Raw genomic sequence first — 18,842 nt, forward strand, 5'->3', positions numbered from 1 at the left:
CACCATTTTTCCTTAATTCTAAAATATAGAGAAAATAAATTAGACCTGATCATAGGTTGAGTTATTCAGTCCAGCCTGAAGACTTGCTCAAAAAATGAAAGGATTTAAGAAAAAGTATAAGTCTAAAAAATGGATTTGGACAAAAAAATCATGTCCATTTTCTAAATGAGTCAAGTCTCGGGTAAATTTTTTTTGTCTAAGCTCAACTTGACCTGAATTTGTAAAAAAAAACTTAATGTTGTTTCCACTGTTTTTGTGTTATTTTGCCACTTTCTTTTTTTGTCATTTTACTATTATATAACAACTATTTTATTTTTATTATTTTGATATTATATAATTATTATTTTATTGTTAATATTAAATACTTTTTATTTATTTTAAATTTATTAAACGATCGAACTTAAATAAAAATTTAAACTTATTTTTTTAAACTAAACCAAATTCAAACCTAAAATTATGTCGTAACTCGACTGGAGACATGACCACCTCTACAATCAAGTATCAAGTATGTTTTAATCAGATCAGACGTTCCATATTCCAATCATACCAATCAGACGTCTAATATTGTCACTAAACGTAGAACATCAACCGCAGCGCCACACTCCACTCGACGACATCCCGTCATTTTTCTTTTCCCTTTTTCTTCTTCGACACCGAACCAATCAGATTCTCTCTTCCGTAAACCCTAAAATGTTCGAACCGATTATATATATATATTTTAAAACAATGAAGTTGAGATTGCATGTCGATTTTGTTTGGGGGGATTGAAATTCATAATCTCCCAAAAATGATCAGTTAATTTTTCGTCATTGAGGTGTTTTTAGGGTTTTTATTCTTCCAACTTTTAATTGAAGACTATCATTCATTCATTTTAGTTGATCCTTCTGAAGTAACAACCAAAAGAGCGGTTTAATCGATTTTTAATTCGTTTAGATTAACTTCATGGCAGAGGCTCCCCGGGGCCGTGTTACTATTACTCTCGGACGTAGTGGCCAGGTATGTGTTTTTATTCATTTTTCTCTTCCTATTTTTTCCTTTTCTTATCTCGTAGTAATTAGAGATGTTCCTTGAGTATTTTATTTATTACTGACAAAATGTAGGAAATAAACTTGAAATTAGTAGGAAAATTTTCCTTTGAGCAAATTGTATCCAGTTCGACTTTGAACGATTTAGTTTAGCTTGTAGGGTTTTACTTATTTATTCTTTGAAGTATTTAAACTTTTTTGTTTTCTCCCTTTTTAATGGAAAAGTTAGTTTAGTTCCTTTTCTTTTTGTGTGTGTTCGCGTGTTGTGAATCTGAACTTCATTGATTATGCTGCTTTAGGTTGTGAAGAGGTCCGGAGCTGCATCGGATGATTCTCTTCCTGTTGCTGGAACTAAGCGGTCTGTAAGGGATAGATTAGGAGGCAATATAGATAGTTCCTTGTTGAATGGCGGTCAGCTCAACAACAAAAGGTATACGAATTGTACTGTTCCTTTAGAAGTATTTCACAATCTTGCTTCGTAATGTCCCTGTTTCTCAGTGTCTATTTAAGTAATGTTCTGTATTTCCTAGTGGATGATAATGATGATCATGACAATGATGATGATGATGTTGCATTCCTGTTACTCGTTGCTTATTTGACCCCTTATTTAAGGTTTTGTTTGATTTAATCAATAGTATTTGTTTCTACAGGTTTGGGTCTTGAGAGTGACTATTAGGCGAGGACATATTCAACTTATTTTCAAATTTGTTCCTATAATTTGGTGTGCAGGACATCGTAATTTTTCCACTTCTGAATGTTGGATATGTGTTGGACAAGAATAGTTTAGGAACTATAAAGAGCTATAGCAACCTAGACCACAACTGCTAATCCTTTGCCTTCTCTTCAGTGTTTACATTCTATGTAAATAAGCTCACACTATTAGATTATCAGTGAAAATTTCTTATTTAAAAAGTTATACCAGTGTTTTGATCTTTTTTACAGACAAAGAGGCGATGGTCAAAGAGCAAGTTTGAATGGTACAAATATGCGCTTCTGCATTGCAATATCTTATTTGTCTGATTTCTCAACTGATTGTGAGATTGCTAACATTTCTTTATTTGAAAAAAAAAAAAAAGATTTCCACATTGGTAAAGATGACCTCCGGTTTAAACTCCTGCAAAAGAGTGCATTTAGACGGGTTCAGAGTGACAATAACCAGAAGGGTATGGACCTTCGTCAAAAGTTGTCAAGACTGGGACAGCCTCCAGTTAACAGTTATGAGACACATCAGCAAATGCCTGATTCGAAGGAGAGAATACCTGAACCTAGAGATCGCATGCCTGAATCAAGGGAAACCAGTATCTTGGGGAAAATTCCTTCTACAAGAAGCGTGGATGATTTCCCTCATGTGACCACATCAAGTTCTTATTCTCCTTGGACTTTAGATCATTTAAGACAAAGATCACCTGACAGAGCAATGGGTGCTTCTAGGGGTTTATCTCCCCCAAGAAATGTTGAGCTACAGAGAAGGCTAGTGAGCAGGACATATGATGATGTGAGGACAGTTCCATACATGGGCAAAGATGTTGCTGATGCTCTAAGGCCTGTGAGTACAGCATCTTTTGTTACAAAGTCCACTTTGCCTACAACTTCAACTAAGCCAATGCCACCAGGGCCTCCAATTCCAAGTACAGTTCCTCCGAGCAATATTGTACAAAAAAGTTCATACTTGGTACGTACTACTTTCTGTCTATTTTCCTTTCTACCAGTGAAGAATGAAATTAACTTGTTAAATCTATGTTACTATATTCTCTTGTGAGTATCTGCTGCTTATGTTCATGAGTCAGTGTGTTCTTTACCAGATAACACTTGACAAACTTTGTTTGATGAAGTGTCATGTTTGCATTTGGCAAAAGAAATGAGTTAAGTTATTGCTGTACCATTGTTGTTGAAAAGTCAAGACCTATCTTAAAATATTTCTCCCTGAAGAGGATAAATACATAGAAAGTTGTTTGGATCTTCCAATCTATTAAGATTTGTTCTCAATGGTTTTCAGTTGTCTACGGGATGGTATGATATTCAAAATGTTGTAGAACCAATTATCTTTCTGTTGGTTTTCCAAAATTTTTTTGGGCACTAAATATAATATTACTTTTTTAGGTATTTGACATACTTGATTGTATGGTAGAAAGCTTCTGCTAGCCCATGGGTAGCTATTGATCTGTTCTCGGTTGGTTCTGAATAAATAGTACATAAGGCTGCTTTGAATCTGTATGTTAACTTGCCCTAGATTGTACTATTCTACTATTACAGTTATGGAATTTGATATTGTAGGTGTTACTTGTTCTTTAAGAACACCCCCCTTCCGTTTTCACTACCTCTCTTTGTCACATGTGCTAAGAATCTTCTCCTCTATGAAAGTATTTCTATTTTCTGCTTTTGCTTATTAAAATTTGGATCCTAAATAACTCCTTTCATCTCTCGTCTCTGTACAAGCATGTCTGCTTTCTCTGCTAGTGCTAACCCTTTGCTACATTGACTCTCACCATATATTGTAACACTTCCGGCCCCTTTTCATCAAGTGTCTGCTGTTATTTGCTTTACAATTTATGTTTAAATTGCTAGTCATGATGTGATCCCAAAGACCTTTTTCTAGAGTTATATGCTTACACTGAGTTTTAAAGAGCAGTGTTAAGAAGAATTTTTTTACTTTTTTTCTTGTTTTGGCTGGCTGCTATGTAGGATGATGAACAACAAACTGTTGAAGGCTTGCTACATTCCCTGGGACTGGGAAAATATGCTATTATATTCAAGGCAGAGGAAGTAAGCAACCTAGTTCTATGGTTAAACTCTTCTAAAGGATTTCAGTTTTTAAAGAAAAACGGTGTTCATGGGAGGCAGTGTTATTTATTGATGGTACCTTTTTGCTTCCTTTGTTTTCTTTGGTTATATAAGTACTTCAGTGGTTTGTCGGTATTGATGCAATTGAAGATCTTAGGAAGTTTCTTGCATCTTCACCTAATGCAGTATTTAATGTTTTTTTTCCCTTTCTGATACTAAAAAATTGGCATCAATAGTGATTTTGACTCTTTTTTTTTTTTTTTGTCACAATTCAATTGATCTTGGAGGGACTGAGGATTACTCATCATTTTTGATTCTTAAATGCATCACTTTCAGGTTAAATATCCCAGGCTGTTGGTAATGCAAAGTTCTCTTCATACATGCTTTGTCTGAATAAAAATAAAAATGGAACTTTGTAGAAGCAGAGATTATTAATTTATGTTTTATATCCCCCAAATGAAACTTTGACCATTAGATCCAGAGACTTTCAGCATTTGACTCTCTGATTTTAACCTTTGCACGAGGTTGAAGTTTATGGGATGAAAGGAGTTTACCTCTTAATATGACCTTCTAATGAGCTTCCTCTTGTATCAAAGAAAAGGAGGATTAGTATATAAAGAAAAATTTCATTTCCTTCCCCATGCCAGTGAAAAATGGTAGGGGATGTTATGTAGTAGAAAGATAACAAAAAAAATGTAATTCTAAGGGCACAAGGTTGGTTTTGGGAGGACACCTTTCTTGATAATCTAATAGGGGATATGATGAACCAATATTTTCTTGTAGTTTTTGATACTTGCAATTGATGCTTGGATTTTGTGTTAGAAAGATGCAGGCATAAATCTATCTTATTTGATTTTAATTTTACAATATTGAAATTTACTGACTTGAAAAATGCTGTGGTTGTAAAATTTGGAACCTATCTTATAAAACAATGCAAAGCATCTTCATGAAGCAGTGGGTGATTGATGTATGCTGACAGACTGTACAGTGAAAGTTTTCCTGGAAGGAGGTTGTTGCTAGTGCTATCATGCAAAATTTGAAGATTTACTTCTGTGTCAAGTTATTGAACTATCATGGATGGATATTGTGATTTTGAATGGGGCATTGCTTTCTTGTTTTATCTGTATCCTCCTGATTCAGCTGATCTCTAGATTTGATATTCTACTCAGGTGGATATGACTGCATTGAAACAGATGGGGGAAAACGACCTTAAAGAGCTGGGAATACCTATGGTATTTTACCCTTCCTTTCTTATTTGATTGTTTATTATTAATTTTTCTGTACTTTGTCTTTGTAATTGATGTCCTCAAACTATTAAATTGTGGTGAGTTTCACCCACAAAAAGGAAAAAAAAAAAAAAAAAAGAGCTGGGAATGATTTGAATGCCTAAGTTCATGATAAATGCCTGGCACTTGTTTCTGTTGCCAAAGATACATTCATTCTAACTCAAGGGTCGCATTTAGTATTGTGCCTTTGCTGACCTGAGAATACAAAGCTCAATATGAAGTTGATTTGCTGGATTATATTTATTGTTGAAAGCATAGTTTGTTTTGTAATTGTCTGTTCTCCTCACCCCTCTGTGTGTGCGCAAAAAAAATTAGTCATTTTAAGATGCAACAAATGAAATCTATGCATCTAAGTTGCTAAACTTGTCCCTGATGACTGCGGTTTGATTTGCGTTGCAGGGCCCTAGGAAAAAGATTCTTCTTGCTCTCTTGCCTCGTTCCAAAAGGCAACCATGATTAATATTTTCATGTGATGATTAGATTCATGAATGTTGTCTTTAAGTAAAACCAGTGTATCTCTCTTTTGGGATCGGAAAGAAAATGGCCCTTGAATCCAATCAGTTGGGATGTCAAAATTTTGGATCTCTAATACTGCTGATTCTGATTAATAAAATGGTAGTGTCGACCAAATTTTGAGATGATACTAGAAGGAAGTAGAAACTACTGATATCAACGTTGTATGTTTTTGTTATTATTGCTTGTGCAATTGATTTATAACGCATTCTTTTACATGTTTCGTCATTCCATTGGCAGCAGCATGAATATGATGCCTTTATGTATTATTTTATTGCTGTCAAAATTCAAATTAATGTTAGAAAGGAATTGTTGTGAAGAGCATGTGTTCTCCCGTATATTGTTTGTTTTGTTCCTTCACTAGGAAATAATGAAATATCCTTTTTTAACATTTAAATAGCCACGATCAGATCTGATGGAAGTTGATTTAAAACAAACCCATGTCATGCAACCAACATAAAAGAATGAATAAGCTAAATTATGTTGAATAATATTTTTAGTTTTAAAGCAATGGTCGAGTAGAGTGTAATGAAAACAATATATAGGTTAAATATCCCATAAGTATTTATAGTCTTCGAAATTTTTACTTTTATTTAAGAATTCTTATATATTTTATTTTTAGCAATTTATATCTCTCCTTTTTTTTTTTTCAGATTTCAAAATTTAGATCCAATTGTCAATAGTGTTAAATTTAAGTTTACTACAACTTCATTTTTTTTAATTACATTGTTATTAAGTGAAATTATTTTAATTCAAAACCCCATACCAACAATTTTAACAACAAAATTTAACTATGCTAATGGTTCGACTTGAATTTCGAAACTTGAAAAGTAAAAAGACTAATTTTCTAGAAACAAAAGTACATGGATTAAACTTAAAAGTTTATGAAAAGTTTAGGGATTTATGGCATAAGTTAACTTAATACATGTTGATAAAAATGAAAAAAAGAAAACACCTTTAATTGGGTAAAACTGTGAAAGTACTTGGTAGGTTTTTTTTTTTTTAAAATAATCTTATTATAAGTTATGATTATATATGTTCTTTTTGGTATAATGCCTAGAACTATTCATAGCTTCTCCTCAACTCATAAATAGGAGGAAATGCACTTCAATGCACTCGAACTCATTCCTTCCTGCATTGGCAACAATGCCCATGCTAGTCGAGTTGAGACGATAAATACTTGGTAAGCCTTAGTATAAGGATTGAATCAAATTAGTCTATATTGTTAAATGGATTGGTTAACTTTTAATAGAGTTAATATTTATAGTTTAAATATAAAACGTTTTTTTCATTTGTTGTTTAACTCAATACAAAAGATTTTATTTGCAAAACAATGAGAAATTTAAAACATTAATTTTATTAAACAGTGACATTTTTAAACAATAAATTTTACTCTACTAAAATTTGATATTATTTGTTTAGTTTTAAATAATATAGAGATTAAATTGATCAATTTAATAATAAAAGATTTATTTAATCCGATTTTATAATAATGTGACCTATGAAAAGAGTTGTAAAATATGTGGTTACAAAGATTAAAGCAGAATACAAGTTTTTGGGTCCATGTCTCAATAAGAGGGTGTTTATATATAATCATATCCTTAAATTCAATAGTTGGATTGCTAAAAGATTAATGGTACAAAGAGAAATGAAAGCTTGTTAAAAGATTAATGGTACAAAGAGATACGAAAGGGCTTTAGTTTAACACTAGCGTAATAGGATCCCTCCCCTATATATATACTATTATTTAAACCATTGACTGAGTTGGTGTCACAAGTCAATTGGGCACCAACTCGGTTACACTAACTCGGTTAGAGAAATTATGAAAATATCCTTCCGTATTTAAAATAAATTATATTAGTCAAGAATACTTTATTCTTTTTATTTCTTATAAAACCAATAAAAATTTACATATAGTGGGATTTGAACTCATATCATTCACATAAAAGAATTACCTATAATTTTTTAAAAAAAATAGGATTTTTATTGAAAAATATATTTTTAATTTTTTATAATATTTTAATACTTTTAAAGAGTAAGGACCAAATTGAACAAAAACTATAAATGTTTAGGGATAAACAAATTATTTTATCTTTTTATAATAGCAAAATTGGAAATAAAAAAATATAGTAACTGAATGTGTCATAATTGAAGTATAAAATTAAAATTTAAAATTTAAAAGCGTATACATAAAATTATTCAACATTAACTAATTATGATTAGCTTAGTTAGCAGAAATGAAGGTGTTGAAAATTGGGAGTGGAAGTGAAGTTAGGCATCTAGTGTGGATTAAGAAATGTATAAATCATTACACTAATCTTACGTCAACATAAAATAAATATTAATCTATTTTTCAAAACGTAGGGATTGAAGGGTTGGATTCATCAAAATAGGTAGATGGGATTGGAATGAAACTCAGGGGAACTCAAATTTTTTATCTAATATTTAAACTCCTACATTATATATTTATTATACTTTACTATATAAACTCCATCAGTATTATTGCCAGTTTAAATATTTAGAAAATATAAAATTATTTGTGTTTTAAAACCTTGAAAAGAAAAAGATTGGGTAAAGAAGAAATGATTTGATTTAAAAGTAGTAGTTAGTATAAATAGAATAAAATATAAAACCCAAACATTTAGTTGATTTGAAGGTAAGAAAGAGAAGAAAGGTTGAAATATGGTAGTCATTGAAGTTAGAATGGTGATTTATTAGGTGGTAAGTCAGGCTTGCTTAACAAAACCTTGGAATCACATTTCATGTCATTAATGCTATTTGGGTAAACAAATTTGGGATTGAGTTTTAACTTTTAAGCTTGGATACTACCACTTCCGCTATTCGTTACCCACTTCTCACGTTCTCTCCAATATACAACTTCTTCTCAAAATTTCAACTTAATAACTTCTATTTAAACGTATTAACTCGATTTGAATTTTTTTTCGAATTGAGTCAAGTAAAATGAAAATTAAGTCGAGTCAAATTGAGTAAATTTATTCGAGTTAAATTAAAAAAATCAAACATGTTACATTAAAATTTTGTTATTGTATAATTAATTCCATATTAGAATACATAAATTTAAAACCATATATATTTAAAACTTTTTCAAAGTAAAATAAGAAAAAAATACTTTAGTATGATAAACTTGAATCATTAATTCACTTATTTAGGTCCCAAAATTATTATTTTAGAAAATTTTTAAAATTTTAACTTTCTTTATATATTCTTTTAAATTTTTCTTTTAAAAAATTATAATTTTTAAAATTATAAATTTTAGAATTTTAAAATTATTTTTTATAATTTTTGTTGAGAGAGACCAATTTATTCATTTTAAAAATTAACAAAGGCCAAAGGGTGTTTACATCAATCTGTTATTTGAATTATTCTAGTTATTCGAATGGTAAAATTCAATTAGACTTGAAGCTCGAATTACTTATTTGATTTGACTAAAAAATGGAATAGTTCGAATAACTCGATTCGATTAACTTGAAATTCGATTTTTTTATTTTTTTTTCCAATTGAATCAATTTTGCTCATATAATGGTAGACACATATTTTAGGTTAAATTTTGTGTTTTTAGCTAGATAAAATTTTTATTTAAAAAAAACACAAAATTTTAGCACACACCATTATGTGGGTGAAAAATATGATATTTTAAAAGAATAATAAATTATAAGGTTAAAAATATGATATTTAAATCTTTAAATTTTGTTTTTGTACCCACTAATTATAAGGTTAATATGACTATTGAGTTAATTAATCTCATTTTAAATTATATATGAATTATCACATACTTAGCTTTTAATATGAGTTAATTAATTGCCATTTCAATTTTAATAACAGTTAATTACAAACATAACAACCTTTGAGAGTTAATTGCATCATATTCTATATTAATCCTTAAATTTCAAAACATTCTAATTACATCTCTAAGTTATTGATATTGTATCAATCAAGTCCTTTCATTATTAAAATCGTTAACCATTATCGACATGTCAAATATTATATGTCATAATTTAAAATAAGAATTTTAAAGAAAATTAAAATGTTGTCATATAACTTTTAAAAGTAAAACCAAAAAAAAGATCGAGTGAATGAACAATAAAACTTTTGTAAAAGTTTGAAAACTTCAACACCAATATTTTTATAAATTATGTCACATGAGATATGACATCTAATTTAACAGTTAAATTATTGATTTTAGTAACAAAAGAACTTTATTGATATAACCTCAATAGTTTGAGGATTTAATTAGAATGTTTAAAGTTTGAAGACTAATTTAAAACGAAGATAATAGTTTAGGGATGTATTGTATAATTAACTCTACCCTTTTAAATAACCATGTAATTAGTTTTTTGGTCAATAATTGTGTAATTTGCCTTTAAATGCCTAAATATTAAGTCAACATCTACAAATTTTGCTTAACGGAATATTGCTATAAAAAATTGTATAAATATATCTTCTAGATATAATCGTCAATCCGTTTTTATAATTAATCAGTGAAATAAAATTGTTCTTATTAATAACGATTTTTTATTTTTAGTCCTCCATCTATTTTAATAATTTTTTCATTGTTTATTTCATTATTTCAATTATCTTTATACTTTTATTCTTTTATTTCAAATGTTTTTCATGTTTTTAAAATTATTATATATATATATATATATTATAAATTACTGTATTATTATTTTATCATTTTTCATCTATCATTGAATAAATAAAAATATTAAATTTTGTCGATTAAGTTTTAGTTTGATTGGCATGAGTATTGTTGTCAATGTAAGAGGATGTGGGATCGAGTGTCTTTGAAATATATTATCTTCATATTTATGGTTGGAGAAGGCTATATATAATTTTAGATATTGTGCTATTTTAATAAAAAAAGCTAAATATAATCAAAAACATATAATAAAATTATTAAAAATTTTATATAACAATCATTTTATGTTGTCGGCTATTGATTTCACAATTTTGCCATGTTTAAACTGAAGTGTAATATTTTTGAAGCAACATAATTTTATAATGGTACATTTGTATATTTTAAAATGTGATGGATTAACATCTTAATAAATATAATTTTAATCATTTTAAATTTACTAGATTTGATTTAAATATTTCAAAATGTATTATTATGAGTTTATAAAATTAGTTCAACATTCATGTATATGTTAAAATCTTTGAGCTTTTAATAATATTGATATTATAGATATATGGAAGTTCGCTTTGAAAACCAATAGTTAGGGTGTAAATGAATAAAAGCGTTCGATGAACCACTCGTATAACATTCGTTTACTAAGCTAAATAAATAAGTATGAACAAAATTTTTATATTTGTTTAATAAATGAGTGAATACCAACATATGTGTGTTCGGTTCGTTTATGTTCACGAACAAACTCGTTTATTGGCTCGTTTATAAGCTTGTTTATGACTCGTTTATTTATTAATGATATTTTCTTATAAAAATATTGAAATAATATCTGTGTGTATGTATTTATTTATTATATGTTTGTTTATTATTCATTAATATTGTTCGTGAACATGTTCAATTATATGTTCATGAACATGTTGTTTAATGTTCGTGAATTTTAAACAAACGAATATGAACACACATAAATTTAAATAAATGAACATGAACAAAAAATTTAAAATTTTTAACGAACACAAATTGAACATGAAGAAATTTAAAAATAAACAAACGAACATGAACAAAGGTTCGTTCATTCAAGCTTGATTCATTTGCAGCCCTACCAATAGCAACTATACTTGAAGATTAGATTGGTTTTGATCAAACAATTATATAATTATAGGCATAATCACAATTATAAATATAAATTATAAACATTCAAAAATTATGGGGAGGAATTCACTTATACAATGTAAAACTTAAGTTGTTTTACACCATTGATAACTTTTTTATGCTATTAATATTTTAACGATCTAATAGTTGAATTTTTTAAAATATTTGTACTTATCATGCATGCAAAATTTTAATCGAGTCAGATATCTACATCATATCAATTTAAAGTATTGTTTATAATAACATATATTTGATAATTGAAAGTCTTTTTCATAAAATAAATAGTTAGAATTTTTTAATTTATATCAAACTTGACATATATGATTTATATAACTAGAGCATGAAATATAACGGTCTGATTGTTAAAATATTAATCATAAAAAATTATGAAAAAATAGAAAGCCACTTAAATTTTACTCCAATAACCGAATTATGATAAAATTAATAACCATTTTTCTTTTAAATATCGCATTTTAAGGTGAACAAAAAAGGTCCTACCGGGAGTCGAACCCAGGTCGCTGGATTCAAAGTCCAGAGTGCTAACCACTACACCATAGAACCTCCGATGGTTATGAGATATAAATCGTAATTTAAAATCAAAATAGAGGAAATAAAAGGATTTTCAATGGGAATAAGAATAATCTGCAAGTTAGTGATCGGATGATTCTAAATCATGCAACAAGATCATTATTCACTGTTTGCAATTGAGAGAATTAGGTTCGATAATTTATGTATTTATATAATTTTTAATAAACTAGTAATTTGTGCTATAAAAACTTCAACATCTTATGCTTTTTCATGATTTTGTTTAATTTATATATATATTTAAGTAATTTTGTGGGTACCTTTAATTATATTTGTAATTATTTTTATAATCCAATAATTTAAATAATAAAATTAAACAATTTCCCTTTCTTTTTTGTATAAAAAAACAATTTCCATGTTTTTCAAAATCCCGCTTCAACGAGGAATGCAAATTATGCGCATTGCGCACCCACGTGCTCCTCGATCCCATGACACGTGCCAATGCAAGCAGATATGCGCTTGCAGACTGCAGACTGCAGACTGCAGTGCGCAGTGTGCAATCTCCATACTGCAATGGTACTGTTCAGATAAACGCATAGCCATTGAATTTTGGTTTTTGAAAATATTTATAAACCAATGACGATATAGGTTGTCTAAAATTTAAATTTAAAAAATGAATATGTTAAAATATTAACATTGCACCTAATTAATTTCCCCTCCAATTTTTCCTCCTCTTTCTTTCTCTTCTCTCTATCAAACCTCCAGCTTGGAAGTCCCATGGAGTTTCCTCTTTCTATCTTCTCTTCTCAATGCACCTGAATCTTTCCTTTTTCGCTTCTTAACCCCCTAAAAAAGTCTCCTACTTTGTTGAAATGTGGTGGAGACATAAGGGAGTTAATTTCCATTCCGTTTTTGGAATTTAGTTTAAGGTTTTGGATTTCTAGGGTTTCTTACCTTAAAATAGAACAATTTTCCGGTTTAGTTTTTTGTTTGGTGGTGTCTATAGAAAAATGCCGCCACATCGATCCAAGTCGGAGAAAAACGATGGCATGGCGAAGCATCTTCGTCGAGATCCTTATGAGGTGCTTGGGGTCTTGAGAAACTCTACGGATCAGGAAATTAAGAGCGCGTACAGAAAAATGGCTCTCAAGTATGTTTAGTTTTTCTTACCTTTTTTTTTTAAAAAAAAATTTTAATTGTAAATTTTCGGTCTTTTTCCTTTATAAGTTTAAAGGTGTTCCTATGTTCGAATTCTTGGTGTTTTTGTTAAGAGTTTTTAGTGATTTCTTTAGGGTACATCAGGGTACACTAGTTTGAGCATATTGATAACTATTGGTTAATTATAAGGTAAATTCACTTGCGTACATGGAGTATACCAAGTATTTAGAACCTGAATTTGGATGGCATTTTCGAACCATAACTGGAGATTTATGAGTGATTGGGGTTCGGTGTGATGGTTTGCCTTCCCAATGATAGTGTGTAGGAGAGTCATTTATCAACATATAGCAATAGCTGTGGAGGACTTGGCCAAGCTTCAGATTTTTAGTGTTGGTATTTGCCAGTTAGACAACAGATTTTGCTTAGATCAGGTGTCCTATACCATGCTTGTGCAGGGATAAGCATTCGAAGCAGAATAACGCTGGCCTTTAGTGACTGGTTGGATATCCGGAATACTTGTCAAACAACAGATAAAACCATAACTAAAGTATCCAAATGATTGTTTCCAACATGTGTCCACAGAATGATTTATTTGCCTTGATGATGCTCCTTTCCAGCAAGCAGATATGACAAATGAAATATGTGATTTGGGACATACAATGTATGGCATGGGCTACTTTTCAGATAGTTCACGTTGGACATCTCTTGACATTAAGCATATAAAGTTCTGGTTATACACTCAAAAAACTTGCTGTATTCAGGCGGCTGTGCTATAAATGCTAATCTTAGCTGTTTCAGGTACCATCCTGATAAGAATGGAAATGATCCTGTTGCAGCTGATATGTTCAAGGAGGTTACATTTTCTTATAATATATTGTCTGATCCGGATAAAAGACGCCAGTATGACACTGCTGGTTTTGAGGTAAGCTATACATGCATCTACTTTCTGAAGAATTATTTTGCCTGATGGTTATCTCTGATTTTCTTACTGTTGCATTCAGTGATGCCAAGAGCCCAAGGCACAATCTAGGTGCTAGAACCTTTATATTGCTTGAGGTTCAAGGTGTAAAAAAAGCCCTCCTGCATGAAGTTGGGAACAACAAGTATATATGTCTGTATATTTTTGTAGCTTTGTGTATTTATAAAAAGAAAACTTAAGACATGTAATTATGATAATAAACTCTAACAAGTGGCATAAATTATCCCACAAACATGCTAGATTTTCTTTTTCTTTTATTGGCCAATATGCATCTCATCATTCCCTTTTTTACTGGTAAAGATACAGTTAATTGAACACAATAAATGTTAATTGTTAAAGAGAACTTCAGGCAGGCGATCCTTTTCTGCCTAGCACCTTATAAAAAGTGTTAGGTGCATTTAGCATGCACTTCATCAAAGTGTCTTTCATGGTTAAGGCACAGCACCTTAGCAACACTGGTTGCACTTGGAGGCTTTAGAGAATCCTGTTCTTCCACTTTTAAAACTGTTAAAGTTCCATCTTGCATGACCGAGCTTGATTGATAAAGCATTAAATTTAATTGATGACGTTCTTTCCTTGAATAGGCTGTTGAAGCTGATAACCAAGAATTGGAGCTAGATCTTTCAAGTTTGGGGGCTGTGAACACCATATTTGCTGCACTTTTTAGGTAACTCCTTGTCCTTATTATATGAGTTGACATGTCTTATTGTTTCATTGCCTTTATGAATGTTAGGCATTGGATAGAATTTTAACTAATTCCTATGAACAGTAAACTTGGCGTGCCAATTAAGACCACTGTGTCTGCAACTGTTTTGGAGGAGGCACTTAATGGTGCTGTCAATATTCGCCCACTTCAGCTGGGGCAACCTATTTCTAGGAAGGTGAGGTAACTATATTCATGTTTTTTTTTCTCTAATACTTCTGTTGATAATTTATGCAGTCACTGATGTTTAACAGGTTGAAAAACAATGCGCTCACTTCTACTCTGTCACAATAACAGAAGAAGCAAGAGATGGGTTTGTTTGCCGAGTACAATCATCTGATAAAAGCAAGTTCAAGGTGGATAAAATGAGTTAGAACTTATGGATTCAGCATCATCTGCATATGGGAACTATTGTTTTTTTTCTCTTTTACTATTTTTTTTTTGTTTTGTTTTGGGATGGGGGAGGCGGTGGTGTGGAGGTTGCATTGATAGAAATTGTGATTCATTTCATCTTTATCGTACTAATGAAACAAAATTTGCACTGTACCCCTTTCCAACCTTTTACAATGTGTATGTGTGCAATATTAGATATTAATTATTCACAACTTCTATTATAATTATTATCCTATACTTGAAGGAAAGAATTTAAATAATGAGGACATTCATTCACTTCCCATCACCAGATCTATGAAAGGCCCCTTCCTCCCTATCATACAAGAAAAAATAAAGAAAAATACTGGACTTAGGTTATAGGAATGGATTGAATCGAGAATCGTTCAGGCCCTTAGTCTATGTCACATAGAATTGATACTGGAAGCTAGAGTTTCATCCCTTTTATTGTGTGCTTAGTTGCGTTATTGTGGATAGAGAGGCAACTTTTGTTTTTCATTATTTTATTGTGTGCTTGTGTTTTCATTCTAGGCAGTTTTGATATGTGGTCTAGGGCAAAGTTCATGTGTAGTTTTACCTGTTATATTGATTTAAGTGTCACTACCATGGTGTAGTCTGAATAAGGTTACACAGGAGGTGTGTTAGTGTACTTTTGCCTTGTTTCATTGAGTTCTATTGAAACTCTTGAATTAAAATGATTAATGCTTTCAATATCCTTATAACAGTTTTGCTCCCAAAATTTTGATGTATGAAAGCTTAGAGCTGTCAACTTTCTTAAAGATCTGATGTCCAATCATATTGGACCTGTGTTTTCCTTCGACAATATTTTAAAATGAGTATATATATACCTTGCTAACTAATTATGTGGTTTACCTGTAGACTAAAATAATAAATTATATTAAACCTTTTCTGTTGCATCAAAGAATTACTCTTTTTTTCCCCCTCTTATTTGTAATTGGTTGCAGTTATTATATTTTGAGCTAGAAGAAAATGGTGGATTAAGCCTTGCACTGCAGGTAAGAGCTTCTGCTTTTCTGTTTTTAAAGTTTAGAAGTTGTCAATTTGTTTACGTTGCATATCAAGTTTCTTGACATGAGCTATCATAATTACCTTTTAATATCCACATCAAAAGCTCCTGCATTCTGTTTATGTGTAGCATCTAGGTTTTTGAGTTCCGAACTTGCTATTTATTAATAATTGTGAAACACTTTAATGTCTTCTCAACTCACAATATTGGAGTAAAACAACAGCAATGGATACAATAACAGTGGATAATTAACTATTAGGACAAAGTTCCAGAGAGGAGGTTTTGCAAGCTCAAAGCTTAATATAATTTTAGGCCTACCTTATCATCTGCATGAGATTTCTGTTAAAGGCATCTCTATAACCTTTGTGTTATCTCGTCTGTTTTATGCTCTGCCTATCCCCCTTTAAAAGTGGAAGAATTAGTGGAATGAGGTAAAAAGCTTGGATTTTGGTTGCTGTAACAGATTGTCAAATCATATCTATCTTCAGAAAGTCGTAATGCTTTCCTTTGTTTTTCTCACTTATTCATTCCTTCTGCCCTTGTTTTTCCCTTCTATCTTATCACTGTTTGATGCTTCTCATTTAGTGATAAGATGTCAATATACCAAAATTTGCTTGGACATGACTTCATTATATCAGTTATGAATCAGAATCAGTTATGAATCTTCTGATAAGGAGATTTGCTTACCTTCTTTCTTAAACCTTATCAGTATAGTTTGAATTCTTGTGCCTTAGATCAAATTGATGCTTGTGTTACTCCACTGCACATGTTAAAGCTACTTCCGTTTCTTTTTGATGTAGGAGGACAGTGCTAAAACAGGAAAAGTTACATCTGCTGGAATGTATTTTCTTGGCTTCCCTGTCTATTGCTTGGATCAAACAACCAACTCAGTGAGTTACCATTTACGAATATGTCGTATTTTTGCTTCACATTGTAGTTTGATTTTGTCATCTTTCTTCTGGTTTTGGAAATGCTTCACTGTAGGTAGCTGCCGCAAAGGATCCAGATGCAGCTTTCTTCAAAAAACTGGATGGATTTCAACCATGTGAAATAACTGAATTAAAACCAGGCAAACATGTATTTGCCGTTTATGGTTAGATCTTTGACTTATATGCCTTGCGAAGGTCTTTTGCCTGTTGGTTTATATGCGTATGGGTGAAGCTCACTACCAGTTTAATATTCTGGCACAATTTCTAGGTGACAACTTTTTCAAAAGTGTAAGTTACACAATAGAAGCTATTTGTGCTGCCCCATTCATAGAGGAAAAGGAGAATCTTAGAGCAGTGGAGGCAGAGATTCTGTCCAAACGAGCAGAATTGTCAAAGTTTGAAACTGAATACAGAGAAGTATCTATTCCACTAACACAATGTTCATACCTGTATTAAACCTTATTTTTTCCTGTTGATATTCATGTAAAGTGCTGGCAGGTCCTGGCACAATTTACTGAGATGACAGGCAGATACACGAAGGAAATGCAAGAGGTGAGATTAGCATGTGGGAATTATGTGTCTAAGCTCCCTGATAAATGAATTTATAAGTAAATGGATCTGCAGATTGATGAGCTTCTGAAACAAAGGAATGAGATTCATGCCTCATACACAACTATTCCTCTAATTAAGCGGAGTTCAAGTAGGAAAAAGAGTAAGGCTGCCTCCAAAGAGGCCAAAGAAGATGGTGAAGTAAGAGACAGGAAACCTTCTACGAGGGATAGAACCAAGAAGAAATGGTATAATATCCCCTTAAAAGTTGACAAGAGAAAGCCATGCTGAACAGGTAAAGCATGGAAATTTACTTTCTAGGGAGATTCCGGTCGATTCGGATGAACAGTAATGTTTTGCTTAAATCCTGTTGATTGTTGTAACAGGTTATAAAAAGTCGGCAACTTTTGGGGTCTGAAAGTAATCTGTTTGTGCACCTAAAATTTACTTCCGTGGCTCAACACATGTGCAGCCAAGTAAGACATTGCAACATGATACGTTGATCATGAAGTGAAGAAGATTGTTTAACCATTTCTCCAGCATGTCAAGGATGACAACAACTCATTGTATAATTCTTTCTTTTTTGCCATTTTTTTCGGGTCTTACGTGGTTATTTTTTTTCTCCTTTCCTATCCCCAACTAAGAATACTTGTAAATTGCATAAAATGAATTGGTAGCTTGGACAATCAGGCTTGATAAACTACATTCTATATATTGCCTGGGCTGCCTGTACTTCTCATATCACCTCCTCCCATGAAACTCCTTTTTTGCAGGGGTTGTATTTTTGGGTTAAAGAAAAGAAAGTCTATTATGCTGTGCTTGCTGTTGCCAGAATATTTGGCTTTGATGGTTATGTGCCAAAAGCAGTGATTTGTTGCTGATGCTAAAGATGTGGGGGTTATACTCACAATTGTTTTACTTTGCTTCATCTTATTTTCTTTCACATGTTTTTTTATTAATTACTAGTTACAATTCACCTTGGATATAACAAGAAATATTAAAACATATTTAATATTAATAATAATATTAAATTAAAATAATGTATAAATTTATAGATCACTTCATAATAAAATAAATAATTAAAAATAATGATATGCAGAAATCTTAAAAATATATAATTTCGTAATAAACAAAAAAATTATAAATATAATTATTGTTAGTCATACTTCACGTATTTAAA

General features: G+C 30.9%; 2 protein-coding genes and 1 non-coding gene across 6 annotated transcripts; 2 read left to right on the forward strand and 1 right to left on the reverse strand.

Annotated features, from left to right (window-relative positions):
* The first annotated feature begins 490 nt into the window (after window positions 1-490).
* LOC108460695 (uncharacterized) lies at window positions 491-5,924 on the forward strand. 2 transcript variants are annotated; one of them, XM_017760290.2, is made up of 7 exons: window positions 491-996; window positions 1,325-1,455; window positions 1,968-2,002; window positions 2,102-2,697; window positions 3,708-3,881; window positions 4,976-5,038; window positions 5,492-5,924. In XM_017760290.2, exons 1-7 carry the CDS (start codon window positions 943-945, stop codon window positions 5,546-5,548), a joined length of 1,110 nt encoding a protein of 369 aa, XP_017615779.1. In that variant the 5' UTR covers window positions 491-942; the 3' UTR covers window positions 5,549-5,924. The 2 variants fall into 2 exon arrangements, with proteins under 2 accessions (XP_017615779.1, XP_017615780.1); XM_017760291.2 differs by having other exon boundaries at window positions 494-996; window positions 3,708-3,788.
* A 5,967-nt stretch (window positions 5,925-11,891) lies between these two features.
* Window positions 11,892-11,963, reverse strand: TRNAQ-UUG (transfer RNA glutamine (anticodon UUG)). The gene has a single exon. It is a non-coding gene; the product is annotated as a tRNA-Gln (tRNA).
* A 376-nt stretch (window positions 11,964-12,339) lies between these two features.
* LOC108460840 (chaperone protein dnaJ 16-like) lies at window positions 12,340-18,550 on the forward strand. Of its 3 annotated transcripts, none has more exons than XM_053026503.1 (12): window positions 12,340-12,503; window positions 13,884-14,007; window positions 14,649-14,731; window positions 14,834-14,945; window positions 15,022-15,123; window positions 16,123-16,173; window positions 16,985-17,074; window positions 17,169-17,277; window positions 17,382-17,530; window positions 17,612-17,665; window positions 17,738-17,957; window positions 18,049-18,550. In XM_053026503.1, the coding sequence occupies exons 1-11, from the start codon at window positions 12,343-12,345 to the stop codon at window positions 17,951-17,953; spliced, it is 1,251 nt and encodes a 416-aa protein (XP_052882463.1). In that variant the 5' UTR covers window positions 12,340-12,342; the 3' UTR covers window positions 17,954-17,957; window positions 18,049-18,550. The 3 variants fall into 3 exon arrangements, with proteins under 3 accessions (XP_052882463.1, XP_052882465.1, XP_017616006.1); XM_053026505.1 differs by having other exon boundaries at window positions 17,738-17,910; XM_017760517.2 differs by lacking the exon at window positions 12,340-12,503 and adding an exon at window positions 12,523-13,077.
* The last annotated feature ends 292 nt before the right edge of the window (window positions 18,551-18,842 follow it).

The sequence above is a fragment of the Gossypium arboreum genome, chromosome 4 (genome assembly GCF_025698485.1).
Source record: "Gossypium arboreum isolate Shixiya-1 chromosome 4, ASM2569848v2, whole genome shotgun sequence".
Classification (NCBI taxonomy): domain Eukaryota; kingdom Viridiplantae; phylum Streptophyta; class Magnoliopsida; order Malvales; family Malvaceae; genus Gossypium; species Gossypium arboreum.